This window comes from Scardinius erythrophthalmus (assembly GCF_964197995.2).
Source record: "Scardinius erythrophthalmus genome assembly, chromosome: 1".
NCBI lineage: Eukaryota > Metazoa > Chordata > Actinopteri > Cypriniformes > Leuciscidae > Scardinius > Scardinius erythrophthalmus.
The window spans coordinates 32,962,275-32,978,153 of NC_138221.1; the positions used below are offsets into that span (position 1 = coordinate 32,962,275).

The 15,879-nt window shown below is 37.5% G+C and overlaps 1 protein-coding gene across 1 annotated transcript; it reads right to left on the reverse strand.

Moving 5' to 3' along the window:
• Positions 1-57: 57 nt before the first annotated feature.
• Positions 58-5,093, reverse strand: ptger1b (prostaglandin E receptor 1b (subtype EP1)). The gene is made up of 3 exons (XM_081379491.1): positions 4,763-5,093; positions 2,780-3,663; positions 58-1,678 (listed from the first exon to the last, which is right to left on the reverse strand). Exons 2-3 carry the CDS (start codon positions 3,617-3,619, stop codon positions 1,409-1,411), a joined length of 1,110 nt encoding a protein of 369 aa, XP_081235617.1. The 5' UTR covers positions 3,620-3,663; positions 4,763-5,093; the 3' UTR covers positions 58-1,408.
• Between the last annotated feature and the right edge of the window lie 10,786 nt (positions 5,094-15,879).

Consider the following 15,879-nt stretch of genomic DNA (forward strand, 5'->3'; position numbering starts at 1 on the left):
TATACAGTCAGTGTAGTAGAAATGGAAGTGCATCATGCATAGAGACAGAAAGAACTCTTCCAGAAGTGAACCTTTATTGGTCGAAATAATATTCAATAGCTTTTAAGACTATTCCATAGCTTTTCAAGATCACAAATATAGGGCAAGACACAAATATACAGACAGGTCTACAAGAAAACTGAAACGGCCATGCACATGTAAAGGTTCAACTTTTAGGCTGTAGTGATACTTACAGTATTTTTCATTATTTTACTTTTATATATTGTATGAAATAGAAATAATGAAGTGCAATGGACAATACGAAATCCTGTGCAATAGCTCTGAAGCAAAAAAAAAAAAAAGCTTCATGTTCAAAAACATTTTGGTGAAGTCACTATTATCATATAATAATGATTCACCACAAGAGATGGTGCTTGTTTGTCCTGAAAGTAACAATTGCAAACTAGCATATTATTAAAACCCAGGACCAACACTTCTTTTCCTTTGCTCTTGTCTTTTCCTTTGCTCTTGTCTTCTGAATCCCCTGCATCATGATTTCCCCTTTTTATATTTCTTTTCCCTTGTAGTTTTACATGGGAACTAAGTGTTTTTTTTGTTTTTTTTTTTACAATAGATATTTGTCATCTTTATAACTTAACATTTCACAAGTTTAATTGACTCACTGGACTTTATGATTATAACAATCCTTCATTTACAATTGCAATGGTAAAATAATGCAGGTGACATGAGGAGGGCATGTTTGCAGTCTTCACATTCTAGAGATCGCAAAAGTGACCAGTGAACACCTACTTTTTCACACCCTTGGTTCCAGAAATATTTTTCCCACTTATTTTCTCCATATGTCTTCTAATTTCAATCAACACAACAAACTTTGAACTGAAGCAAAGAACAAAACAAAAAAAAAGGTACAAGACTATTCTTTTATGAGGGATTACTCATCACATGAAGCATTTTGAATGATGTAAACAAATAATAAATAATAATGGTAATATGAAATGATTGGTAATGAGTCATTGATGAATTGTGCATGAAAACCCCAAATTTGGCAATTAAATGTGTGTTTTTTTTAATTGAAATCACAAACTTGTGTCTTCTACAAAAACAACCTCGCTCATGGTAAGTCTGTCTTGAAAGATTTATAGGCTATATTGTTGTTAACGTCCATTTCCTTAGGAGAAAATGAATGGGATTTTTACTTCCAGAACCCCACTGTGCTCAATTACAAAGCTTATTGAACTGTCTGTGGTTATTCCAGAGCATCACTTTACAACTTCCAGTATGCTGCTCCTTCATCCTTCATTCAAGCAATACAGTAGGATCTTACATCTGCTTTCAGTAACGCTGCACTGCAGTGATTTGGTTCGAACATTTCCAATTTTTTCCATGTGGTAGAACTGGAATCCCTCCATCAGTTCAGATTAATTACGTTCTTCACTGAGTTCTGGAAGGAGCTGATCTCCCACCGCCGGAATGTGCTCCCCCTAAGGTCACTGCGGCCGGTGGTTAAGCGGTAGATCTTTCTGAGGACGGCCCGGCGTAGAAGAATATAAACCCAAGGGTCCAGAATCTGGTTCCAGGAGGCCAGGCGCACTCCCATTACCATTAAAGTCCTGTAGGTTTTCAGATCATTCCCCATAGAGCAGCTGTACGAGCGGATGACTGACATCAGACCGAAGATCTGTCAGAAAAACAGAGGAAGTTAGTTGTAGACAAAGCAATATAAAGTCATGCTATATGACAGCAAAAATAATCCAGATCAAACATCCTAGAGGACAACTGCATTGCTCAGAGGTAGATAGATAGAACAGTAGATATACAGACAGATGGATGGATGGATGGATGGATGGATGGATGGATAGATGATAGATAGATAGATAGATAGATAGATAGATAGATAGATAGATAGATAGATAGATAGATAGATAGATAGATAGATAGATAGATAGATAGATAGATAGATAGATAGATAATTTCACATCACACAGCACATCACCCCCGTCCTTCAACAGCTTCACTGGCTCCCTGTACAACAGCGCATCCATTACAAAGTTCTGCTCATCACCTACAAAGCCCTCAATAACTTGGCCCCTCCATACCTTACAGACCTCTTGCAGCACCACCGCCCCTCCCGACACCTCTGCTCTGCCGACTTAAACCTTCTCAAACCCATCACCAAATCAAAGTACCGAACCTTGGGAGATCGAGCCTTTGCCATCGCTGCTCCCACCCTTTGGAATTCACTTCCCATCCACATCAGAAACTCGGACTCACTGACCACCTACAAAAACCTGCTCAAAACTCACCTGTTTCAGCTCGCCTACAATCTACAGTAGCACTCTCATTTTTTGTTTGTTTTGTTTGTTTGTTTCATTTGTAAAGCGTCTTTGCGTTCCTTGAAAAGCGCTATATAAAACTTATGCATTATTATTATTATTATAGATAGATAGATAGATAGACAGACAGACAGACACAGACAGACAGACAGACAGACATAGATAGATAGATAGATAGATAGATAGATAGATAGATAGATAGATAGATAGATAGATAGATAGATAGATAGATAGATAGATAGATAGATAGATAGATAGATAGATAGATAGATAGATAGATAGATAGATAGATAGATAGATAGATAGATAGATAGATAGATAGACAGACAAACAAACTTAGATAGATAGACAGACAGACAGACAGACAGACAGACAGACAGACAAACAGAGATAGATAGATCACATCTCTTTGCTTTGCCCTGATAAGTTGTAATGGTCACACTCACCAGCAGAGGGCTCCAGCAGATGCAAGAAGTGACCATAATGCCCACCAGCTGTGCCACCATCTCAATGTCATGCGATTTAGCTGATCTGCGCTGGCACTTCTTCCTGCGGAGACGGGCGATCACCAGCGTCATCACGCTGATGGTGTTACAAATCAGTGCCACGGCCAGCGAGGCCAGTCCCAGTCCAGAAAAGAGCAGCACAAACACCACGTCTGTGAGAGTCGGGGGTGTTTCGTCTGCGATGCTTGCATTGTGTGACACTTTAATGAAGCACCAGGTCCATGGGTACTGGTAGGTATATGAGCCCAGCCGAAAGAAGGGCAGCAGTGCTACTGTTAAAGCCAAAAACCATATCATCACCAGCACCACTTTAGTGCGTGCAGTGCAAACCACGCGGGCATGCAGGAGAGGCCGTGTCACACCCATGCACCGCTCGACCGCCATGCCACACCCGAAAAACAGCGGGCACAGGCCGAAGAACACCATGCTGCCACCCAGGAAATGGCAGGTGGCATCATGGTTACAAATTCCCCTGGCAGTGTAGAGGTGCAGAACCAGGGCACCTGGAATAACATGACCGGCAAGGTCCGTTGCCACCAGACAACTGGCAAACAGCAGGAATGTGGCTTTTGAGCGCTTCCGCAGGCGAGCGTATGCTTTAGCCAAGATGATCAGAGCTATGATGTTGGACACGATGCCCAGTGTCATCGACAGGCCCGCTGCCGTGGGGCTGGTTGTGAAGTTCAGGTTTTCCTTGCAGCGCAGCGGTTCCACCACAGACATCTGCTGGGTCTGATTGCTGAGCGCGTCTGAACTGTTGCAGTGTTTGATGGCTAACATCTCCAGGGTATGGGACGAGCACCACTGACCTTAGAGACACATAGCTAAAGAAAAAGAGGAAAGAAGTGTAAAGCTGAGTTTATAAGATGCAAACAAGCTTGGTAACACTTAATTTTAGGTTGATGTATGTTACTACATGTTAGAAATAACAGTAAATTATGCAGAATTACAAGAAACTAACCCTAAACCAAACCCAACCATAACTCTATAGATTATAGAAAGTACATGTTAATTAATATTACTCAGCACTTATTTGAGTAAGTAAAATGTAACTACGTCACCTTAAAATAAAGGGTTTCACTTTATTTTAAGGTGTCATTGTTACAGTGTAATTAAATACTGAGTAATAATAATTTCCAACATGTACTTATTATAGGGTTAGGGCAGGATTAGGTTTTGGTTGAGGGTTAATTTAGCATGTAATTATGCATAATTTACTGTTATTACTATGGCAAGTAACATATGCCACAAGGATACTGTAAAATAAAGTGTTACCAAATAAAGTAGCTTCATTAGCAGACAAGCAGCAAACAAAGATGTATAGTGATGTACTGTTGATTTTGGCCACAAAACTCAGCTATTTGGAACAATTTAATCATTTAACAAGCAAGTGATTACATGCCTTCCTGTTTATGCTGTCTTTTTTTGTTTTTTTCTTATTAACACACAAACTTAAATTGAGGGAAGTTATGTCCGGAGGTCCGAAATTATACACTGACAGACCTTTTAGAAAACTTTAGTGAATAGGAAGATTGTTTTTCACAATTTCCTCTTTAGGGTAGGCTACATGAGAAAGCAAAGTGCAGTACAAATTTCAACACTTCTGACCATTCACCACTATAATTTCCAGTAACGACAGCTAAATAATTGTTTGGAGATACAGTGATAGCAAAAATATAAGTAATATTTAACACTGTAAAAAAAAAATGGTCAGGCAAAGTAAAAATGTTGTCTAAACCAATGAACAGTTACCAAAAATATTATTTAATGTCTAAATTAAACTGATTACATTACACCATAGTATTTAAATGGGTCAGCCCAGGTAGATTAATATACATATGCTTATATATCAAAATCAATATATCAATGCTTGTCTCTATGCTTATTTTAATTTAAAAGGAGAAAAAGGAGAGAAATATTTACCATTTGAGACGCGTTTCAGATTATCCAAAGCAGCATCACTCCACATGAACATCTTATAGCATTTAACAACAAAAGCGGAAAAATTAAACAAACAGTCCTTGAAACAGTCCCTGAGAATCGAAAGGCGATATCAGGATCCCATCGCCCATTTAGTCTGGAGAGTATTTAATACTTGAGGGGAGGGGGGAAACTGAACGAATAAAAGTGTCTTTGTAGTCTTAATAAACATATTCAATGGTATTAATAGTGTTGTAAAATCTATAGTCTGAGAAAAGTCCAATGTAAGTGAATGTAAAGTAGACTGAAACACGCAGAGGTCCGCGCGATGTGTGGCGTAACCCGCGCGCGCTGCTGTATTTATAGCGCTCAGTGCTCGAGACTCTCTGCTGCGCACCGTAAATAATGAAGCGTCACTGTGTGTCTCACGGTTTGTGTGGCGTCATGGATGCATGGAACATTTTAAAGCATAATGAGCGCGTACAGTATGTTTACGCATCAAATATTAGTTGATAACCATAATCTCTTTAGGAAGCACACTACTTTTTAGGCACCATTGGCGCCTTGCAATAGTGTTGGACATCATGACGCTGTCTAGCTAGGCAGTTCACAAGGTTTTGAGACACTATGGACAGGGCGCCATGGACCTGTCAGTTGAAAATATAGTGTTACATTAATAAATAGTGTTAAAATGTTAAATCAATAGCATCTCATTTAGGCTACTCGTTATAATTTCGGTCTCGGTGCTTGATCTCCAACCTCATTCAAGGTGACAGAAATAAAATATGAAAAGCAGATTTTAACAGCATTTTTTTGTTCATGAACTCCGGACCTCCTGTCAGATGATAATGACAGTCCAATATTTCCAATTAAATGAGAGTTTCCCAAAGAGTCTTAGATCTGAGAGGTCTGGAATATGAGACCAGATTCACAAAACATTCTTATAAGAATATAAATTATTGTATTCCCAAAGTTCTTCTTTAAGAATGCTCAATTTTTCTTGAGATTGTTTATTATTCTTAAAATGTCTGAAGTCATAGTAAATAAGATTTCTAGATAGGCCATGGTTTGATTAAAGGCTTTTTAAAAATTCTGAACCAGAAGTGCCTTGGATCTTTTTTTCTTCCTATAAATACAATTGAAATCCAACCAAAGAGCACCTTGATTACTGAACAAAGGTCTTTCCAGCGAGCAACGCTCCAAGATGTTTTCCTTGATTCTCATTAACTTCTTGGAATTTATCTTCAATTTCTTAGATTTACATGAATCTGGCACCACTGGTTCCACTTAAAGACCTAGAGGGGAGGAGTAGAGGAATAAATGTTAGAGGTACAATTTTTACCATAAAAGAGCAATTCCTTGCAGATTTAAAAAAAAATGACCAAAGGATGTATACAAAACTTCTCGTATACATATAAAGCCAAAAAGTGTCTAATTCTTGAAGATTACAGCAGTTGGCCATAACTGGAACAGGGCAATCAAGTGAACCTAACAACAGACCTTTCCTTTTTCTCCTGGTACTGACCTTTTTCCCAACCAACCTAATTTGGCACTAAATGGAAAAGCACAGCAAATACCACCCCATCGCGACTGAAAGGGTTGGTTGCTCATGCGTCATCTCTTTTAAACGTTCAGAGAAATAAATAATCACATGATGTCAATGTTGAATACCTTTCTATAAAAATAAACTTGCACAAAGCAAAACAGCTTGGGTATAAAATGCAAGAAATTAATATATACAGCATACACCAATTTCCACATACATTGTGTTGCTTCCATCAGGATTGTGTTTGATGAACTATAGCCTGTGTTTATAAAGACATGACCCAGAGAGGTGGTTTCAAAATTTAAAATGCATGCAAAAAAAGTCTGGTCACTTTTTTTCACCAGATCAACATGTTATTTCTCTAAGATCTCAACATGAGTTCCAAGTCATCTGGCGCACATCAAGCAATTGTTTTTTCACCATAGGCAATTGTGGTCTCATGGAAAAGATTGCAAGATCACCTTGGTCTGTGATAATGGAACATCCACCAGAATTTGATTTCCCACCATTCCTGCAGGCTTTCCGGAATGAGAACTGCAAAGATTTGGTTTAGATAACAATATAGATCTAATGTTCTCTTAAAACAACAGAAGATTACAAAACAATCCTAAAAACAGGGGGAAAAAAAACATATTTTATGCCCTTTGTTCCTGGAAGAAAACTCAATCGAGGTGTTTCAGGGTGTTCTTGAACTGTGCTTACTTACTTGATATTTTAACTGAGAACTCCTAAGCTATGAAAGAGCAACTTCTGAGCAATAAAACAATCATCTGGGTTTAGAACTTGCACATGCGTTTAAGTTTGCATTTAACTGAAACACTAACTTGCATTTGATTCTTTACTTTGACTTAAATTCCTAAACATCTTTCTAGTTTGCTGACATCAGGCATTTGCTGAGGCTTTCGTTGTCTTGATTAACTGGACCACATCTTCATACCACAAAACTGCAGGCCATCACCCAAGCACTTTCCTCTGGCCATTATGTGTGTGAAATCTATCTTTGAGTCGAATTCATGTACAATAAATCTGGAGGGGAAATAAAAGCAGATGAACATCAGGGCTTGGATAAATGTGCTACAATTCAGTACTTTGGAACCTAAAGCTATTCAAGCGTGGTCAATTACATGTTTCACACATACAAGGACATTTAAATGCAAGTGTCACAACATTTATTACACAGCAAACACTCTGGAGCAGCCTGAGGTGACGTGTTTTGCACAGTGGTGACTGTGGAGATTGAACCAGCAATCTTTTGAGTACCAGCCCTGGGCTTTAACCAATATAGCACATCTTGAGTTTTTTTTTTTCTTTTCGTTTTTGATAAAAGCTGTAAATGGACTAAGTACTGCAGTGACTAATGACTTCATTGGTCTCCAGTGAGGAATCTCTGACAGAGACAAATGTTCTTTAGCAGCTATCACGATGTCATCGGCTTTTAGGCCCACAATATACACCACAGGGGATATTTCGCTCATCCATTTGTCTTATGAGAGGAAATAGTCAGATATTGAGGGGAAGCACAATTCGGAAATTGCAGAAAACATTTTTACAAGTAAACTAGACTTTTACATTTTCTATTAATACCAGTATAAAAGCTGTCACTGGGGATGTACTCCCATAAGTTTCATAAGGCACACCTTTTTTACATTCTTTTTTACCTTATTGTAAAACTTATTCTTATGAACTGAGCGGTTTAGTCCAAATTTTCCTGAAGAGATACGATTGCTTTATATAATGAACAGATTTAATTTAGGCTTTTATTCACATACAAACATTGATCAGGGAAAATAAACAGAAATTCAACCATACATGCTTGATGCGTGAGAACAAACCTCATTGGTTCTTGCTGAAGCTCAAACGTGCTGCGTAACACGAGAATGAATCTCATTGGTTCTTGCTGAAGCTCAAACGTGCTGCGTAACACGAGAATGAATCTCATTGGTTCTTGCTGAAGCTCAAACGTGCTGCGTAACACGAGAATGAACCTCATTGGTTCTTGCACATCAAGCAAGTATATGATTTAGCTTCTGTTTACCATAAATGAACAGTGTGTTGATGAATGTTGATATGTGATTAAAAGTCTAAATTAAATCTGTTCCTCATATAAAGCATATAGGTGGACAAAGTAACTTCCTTACTTGAGTGAAAGTAAAGATACTACTGGTCAAATATTACTCTGTTACAAGTAAAAGTAAGAGTACAGAAGTACTTGTTTTTAAAAGTACTTAAGTATCAAAAGTAAAAAGTAAATGTCAATGCATTGTTTTATTATTGTTGCATTGTTGTATGTACCTTATGCCTCTGGAGCAACTTAGTGAATACACCTACCAGTTAGTAGTATCTGTGGAGCTTTTTGAATGTTATTGAGCCTATAGAAATTAAACAACTGAACTGACAAAAAAAACAAAAAAACAGCCATAATCAACTTAATTTTTATTTATTTATTTATTTAATACGCTTACCACCCCAACAAAAAAGTACACATCTATGTGTATCCATTCATGCACATTTGAATCAAGGCCTATACAAATCCAACCTGGTTTAAAACCTAGCTACACAACCATAGCTGTATAACTGCCAAACAGCAATACTGCTTTAACAAACAGCAAAACAGAAATAACTATTTGCCATGGATGCGCGCATGCGCCAATGATCTGTCTTCATCAATTTCGCTACCAGTTGATTAGTGTTCAAAGAAAATGATGGGAAATTGCAGAACTTCACACCATGTCACCCTACAAGAGTGATTATTACTGATAGGCTGTCTGTCACCTACAAAAAAACAATCACGTTTTTGAAAAAAATGTTTTAAAAAGTAAAGTACAGATGTTCAAAAAGTGTACTTATACAGTACTCAAGTAAATTTACTACATTACTGTCCACATCTGAAAGCAACCGTGTCTCTTCTGAACATTTGGACTTGACCGCTCAATTCATATGGATTATTTTTATGATCTCTTTGCTAGAGTAGTTGCTTACTTACCCAAAATCAAAAAAGCCCAAGTTTTCATGGTAAACTGATAACTCTATGCAAATTTTCTTAGCTGTTTAACCACCAGACACAAATTGTGAAATATGGAGAAAACTTAATGTCCCCCTGTAGTCAATAATTTTTTCCCTTAAAACTCATATTTGATCACCAAAATGACATATTTAAATGTTTTGTTCCTTGAAGAAAATTCTTCATGCCTTAAAATAGCTTGAATGTAACTTTACACCCTTGCCTCATTTAGTATGCTGTTCTATGAATATGCAAATTAGCCCCGCCTCCACTCACCACTCCTTGACGATCACATGTTGACCTGATTGGTTACAAGGTTTGTGACGTCAGAAACACCAACGATTTCAAACCGTGTTTTTGAGACTGTCTTTGGTTCACTGCAGTTTTAAGGAGAAAATACTCAGCAATGGTGTTGACTTGTGAATTTACACATGGTTTGTCTTAAAGTATATTAAAAACACCACATAGACATTAAAAGCTTAATTTTCACATAGACATTAAACATAGACATTTCACATAGACATTACATTTTCACATAGACATAGACATGGGGACTTTCAAAGTATTCAGAAACAAAGTTTTAAAAGTAAAGTTAAATCAGTCACTGATGAATTATATGATGCTGTCAAAACATTTAAGATTTGGATTAGTATAGACAGAAACTAATAAGAAACTATTGATACACTCAAAGTGCTATAAAAACGTCAAGCTAAAACTCTAGCAGCAGAACTCAAAAAGATCTTTAGATTTACAGGCATCAGAACAACAGATCGAAACCTGGCCATTCTCAGAGAGTAAAACGACTGAAGTTTGACCATTTGATGTACAGCATCTTGGCAATCCATATTTCCTCCTCTGGGTGGTTTGACTGAAAATATAACCTCTGTGGGACAATGATGGGCGGCAAGTAAATATATCTGGAACAGAACGTGATCTTTTAAAACTGATGCATGATTAGAGACTCGTACAGAAAATGACCTACAACAAATTAAGAGATAATGGCGTCATAAAATTATTCCCAATGCAGAAAAGGATCACACTCTCTCACAGAATATCACTGTTATTTCACATACACACACAAAAAAAATCACTTTGTCTTGGAATGGAGGTAAACATTTGAGAATTGGGATTCTTCTTGTGCCAAACAATGGTTTCATGTGCAGTATCATTGGCTGGACTTGTCTGGGAAATAAACACCGCATCTGAACTAAAAAAAAAACCCTGACTGAATGAATTTCTATGCCGTAGACTATGTTGGTAGGCCTACTGCTATAGTCATATTTGGAGTGCTTAGTCTGCACTGCATAGTCGCAACTGTATGGTTCAATTTGGGAAGACGATTTGTATGATAAATGAAATATTTGCATAAATGTTGCATGATTGCTCCGTGAAAGCAGTTGCTATTTCTAAGCCTGGCTGATAGTCGCAGAGTGCAATTGGGTCACGATTAAGAGTAATTTCCTTAAAATGAACTTTTTGCAAAGTGTAATCAATGAACCCAAGTGGGATCTGTTTGCCCGTAAAATGAAAATCACATGTTTGGCACCAAAACTGCATAAAGCAACAGTCATGGTGAAAAACCGGTATGTAAAAAGGAAAAAAATGACCAATCTGAGCACTTTGGTAAACATAACATACCTAGTGCAACATGTAATGTATAGATTAGATTAAAAAAAAAAATTAAGTATGCTCATTATACGTATTAAGTTTTGCCAAACTTTGCTTAGTAGTGCACAAAAAATGAAATTTCCCAACCCACATCCTGTTAAATCATTTAATGATGTACCCCTACACTTGTTCCCTATGTGCTATCTGCAGTGTCTTTTATAACGCCTTCCTTATGATTTCCTTAAGATCTCAAAACACCCTGTTGCTGGACACTAAATGGAGCATACACTTTATTTATTGTGAAAGATGTTGTAAAAGGAAGTGCACTTGTGAAACCAAACCACTAAACCGGTCTTCCTATCTATCTTTGTGTATAGAAATGTAGAAATCATCCTCTTAAGGCACTGACTAGTATGTTATGTGTGACTGGCATGCATTGTGTGCATAACCCTTAGACGTCCTTGCGCATGAGAAAAAAAAGGCAATTACAAACTGAGATGGCAGCCCTTTAAGGCATCAATATCCGTAAACACACAGCTCACAAATTCCCTTTACCACCCTGAATTATAAACCCCTTGGGCTCTGCAGGTTAATCAGCTGTGCCAAACTGTGAGCTTGTGATAAACAGCCCATCCTCGAAATAAAGTCATGCCACTGCTCGAGACGCTTCAAGTGCCTCTGCTGACGGCTACCAGAAATAACCACAGATTTACAACTATGAAGATTAATGAAGTGACGTCTGAGAGTATCTATGGCCTCCTGTATCTTACACCAAGGCCTCTTTAGTTACTATAACTCTTGCTCTAATGTCCTGTTAAATTTTTCATTGGCCTCTTAGATCAGTCACAAGTTGTTAATGCAGGGACTGGTGTGTGGTATCAATCTTGAAGGAATGTTTCAGGGTCGATTGGTAGCATATGATGTTTAGCACTGAAAATTATGTTGTTGTGTTCTTCAAAACAAACAAAATGCACTGTAGCCTAAAGGGCGTTAAAAAGAAGTAGTGCACTGAAAATATTCTTCTAAAACTATTATTTGAGTGGTAAACTTCATGTCATCCTTTTAGTAGTTGCACGACTGTTTTAGAACTTCTAGTTATGTGTAAACAGTTTTTGTGGCTGGATTTCCCTTTACAGTAAGTATAAACAGTCCCTTTTGTTATCATTGTGCGGATCATGTGAAGTTTATTGGCTTTACATGATTACAGGAGTTGAAAATTGCATGTAAGTTTGCATATAGTAAACAATTTACATTTTTGTGGTTGAACTTTCCAAAAATCTGTATTATAACATTTATTCCAGTGCAATGTTCTGCCCACTAGACTCCTAAGAAGTCCATTACCGTAAACCAGTGTTTTTAAAGGGGTTATATGTAGAATTCAGAAACCCTTGTTATTAGTGACAACGGTGGCCATTAAGTGAACTGCAGTCAGCGGTAGAATATTGAAGAATATTGAAGCCTATATTTAAAACGCAGTGCAGCTGCACAGCAAGTACTAGCTCACAGATTGGCTGTGCTGCAGCAACTGCAAAGAAAAAGAAAGATAAAGAAAGCATCTGATCATAGCACTGGCATCATGTCGACAGACGATGTAACTAAAATTACACTAGGCACGTTTCCATTACAGATTTGCGCAAAACTTTTGCGATTTTTTCTAAATATCGACAAAAAACTATTGCAAAATGACGGCGTTTCCATTGACCGATGTTATGCGACTAAAACTTCATTTTTTCCTCTTGCGATAAGTAAAATCATTCCAAAAACCATGGCATGTTGGTAGGTTTATGTACTAATCCCAGCCACTGCACTAGCCATTATTATTAATGGAAGGAGATGTATGAGTGTTTTCCAAGCATTAATGGTAAGGAACGACCCTTATTATACTTGTGAGCGGCACATATGAAGTGTTTCTGGGTGTTTCTCCTTCATTTCTGCTTCGAGGTCTTGATTGTATTGTCCAGTATTCCTGTAATTCTTTTGTCTTTTATGAATTTAATAAAGAACTCCATCTCGTATTCTGTCCAAACACACCGCGTCGTCTACGTCAGGTGACCTGGAAATGCGCAAAAACTGTTTCCATTGCAGTTTTGCGAAATATTTCTTTTTCGAATTGCCCGAAAAACCACCTCATGCGAGCGTAAAAACTTTTTTGCGATAAATGGGAGTTTTTGCGAAATTGACGTGTTTCCATTGGGCGTATTTTCAATTCGCAATTTCAATTTGCGCAATTTGAAGGGTAATGGAAACGCGGCAACTGATGATAGTTTGATAATAAAGTATATTTGAGACTATAGACTATTGGCTATATTTAATATGCCTTTCAGTTTTCTGTCACCATGTGATAAGTCCCTGTTTTGCCTGCCTGTGTTCCCTAGTTAGTTTCCTTGTTTGTTAATAAGTTCCACACACCTTTATCTGTTCTATTGATTACCCTCTTTGTGTAATTATATCAGTATTCGATGAAAAAAATAAGCATAAAAAGCTTAAAGTCTAAAAAATTTTTATGTTTTTATAATTTTGTAAATTTTATACATTAAAAATGTTTATATGTCTATGTGGTATTTTTATTATGGTTTAAGACAGGCCACGTGCAAATTCATAAGTCAACACCATTGCTGAGTATTTCTCCTTAAAACTGCAGTTAAAAAAAGACAGTCTCAAAAACGCGGTTTGAAATCGCTGGTGTTTCTGACGTCACAAACTACATTGTAACCAATCAGGTTAATGTACCGGCGGGGTTTAGCATATCATTACCAGCGAACTAGCAGGGGAGTCTTGAGAGAAGCCAGGTTATCCCTGTATATTTTTGTTGATGTGAAGCATCGGGTAGATTTAGCAATTGAGTGGGTGTATGAAGTATATTACGATGTTATGATGAACAACATGCCTTTCTCCACTGATGTTCTGAGTTGTTCAAAGCGTTTCTGATGATTGTTAGGAGGCAGACTGAGATGGCGAACGGGAACATAGTTTGTGTAACATTAGCAACACTATTAGCTGTTTGATAACATAGTCAAGCAAAAGGCTAATCATATTAATTGACGTTATGTGTCCGACGTTATGAACAACGATACCATTGCTGAGCTCGCGTGGAGGCGGGGCTAATTAGCATATATATGGTTCGCGTATAGCCAACTAAATGAGGCATAGTTAGTCACATCGTTAGTTAAATTACATGGGTGTACAGCCTAGTTAAATTACATGGGTGTAGTTACATCAACCCACATAGCAACATTGTGCCGGCCCAGATCCGGCCCACATCTGGCACTTGTGGAATGTGGATCTGGCCCACATGCAGCAGAGAATGACGGCCCTTGGGTGGCCCACTCCTGTTTGCCAGATCTGGGCCACAAGCAGGCCATAGCAATGCCACATGTCAGCCAAGGGCAAAGAAATAAACCAGAACTGGACCTTATCTGAGCCACAAAGTCTGTGAATATTAAATATGGAGTCATTTCAGCCTTAATAAGTCTGTTAACAAGCAGAATCACTGAAGGAAAGAAGAGAACAGAAAAAGAGACGAGCAGAAACACAAGAACTACAACTGACTTCAGACACAGTCTCAGATGAAATCAACTGAAGAGAAAAGAAGACATTAAATCTGTGAAGATCTCAGCAGAGGAGGATTAAACAACTCCACAAACAGCATTACCAGCTTCACTTATTACTAACCAGACTGACTTTATTTCTGTCAGACGTCTACAGAAGTTTTATTAAGAATTAACAGAGGATTAACTCTAATGTGTTTCATTTGAAGTCACCATATCAGTGGTTAGTGCTTCCATTAGTTGGGCTCTTAACTCTTGTTATATCTATTGTCTTTTTTTGGCTGCTGTGACAGTGTGTTTGTCAAACACATTTGCAGCAGCAAAGAAAGTTAAATTGAAACGAGATCAGGTGATGATCATTATCTGTTGATGGTTTTATAATCGTCATGAAATAACCTGTTTGACCGCTGTCTTTGGAATTTAACAATTGTGTTGATCCAATAATATTTTCACATTACAAACCCGGTGTTCCTGCAGCATGAGATCTAGCAATATTATAACAATCAGTTAGAAGATTTTATCAAACATGAAAAAAGGCACGAAAAAGTCAGTTTAATATGACACACACAGATATCAACAATCAGCGTATGAATCTCAACAATGGTGACAATCAAAAGTACCTTACTGCAATGCATGCTGGGTACCAGCATAGTACAAAACTCCCAGCATGCATTGCAACATGAATAAATTATGCAGCTGAATTGTCCTATTATTTTGTTTAATTCTAAATATTTGCTTTTATTTTTTGCTGTTGTTTGGTTGTGATTTTTTTCTGTGATGGTCTGAATTGATCGGTTTATCTAAATATTTGTGATTGTCACCATTGTTGAGATTCATACGCTGATTGTTGATATCTGTGTGTGTCAGCATAAACCAAGTTTTTGATCTCATGTTTGTTAAAAGCTTAAAATTGACTGTTATAATATTGCTAGATCTCATGCTGCAGGAACACCGGGTTTGTAATGTGAAAATATTATTGGATCAACACAATTGTTAGATTCCAAAGACATCAGTCAAACAGGTTATTTCATGACGATTATAAAACCATCAACAGATAATGATCATCACCTGATCTCATTTCACTTCAGCTTTCTTTGCTGCTGCAAATGTGTTTGACAAACACACTGTCACAGCGGCCAATAAAAGACAAAAGATATAACAAGAGTTAAGAGCCCAACTAATGGAAGCACTAACCACTGATATGGTGACTTCAAATGAAACACATTAGAGTTAATCCTCTGTTAATTCTCAATAAAAACTTCTGTAGACGTCTGACAGAAATAAAGTCAGTCTGGTTAGTAATAAGTGAAGCTGGTAATGCTGTTTGTGGAGTTGTTTAATCCTCCTCTGCTGAGATCTTCACAGATTTAATGTCTTCTTTTTTCTTCAGTTGATTTCATCTGAGACTGTGTCTGAA

Excerpts from the sequence above, each read along its gene's own strand:
- ptger1b (XM_081379491.1), bottom strand. The coding sequence starts at position 3,619 with ATGTTAGCCATCAAACACTGCAACAGTTCAGACGCGCTCAGCAATCAG. Across the intron at positions 1,679-2,779 it reads TCTGCTGGAGCCCTCTGCTG|ATCTTCGGTCTGATGTCAGT; the intron begins GTGAGTGTGACC and ends TTTTTCTGACAG.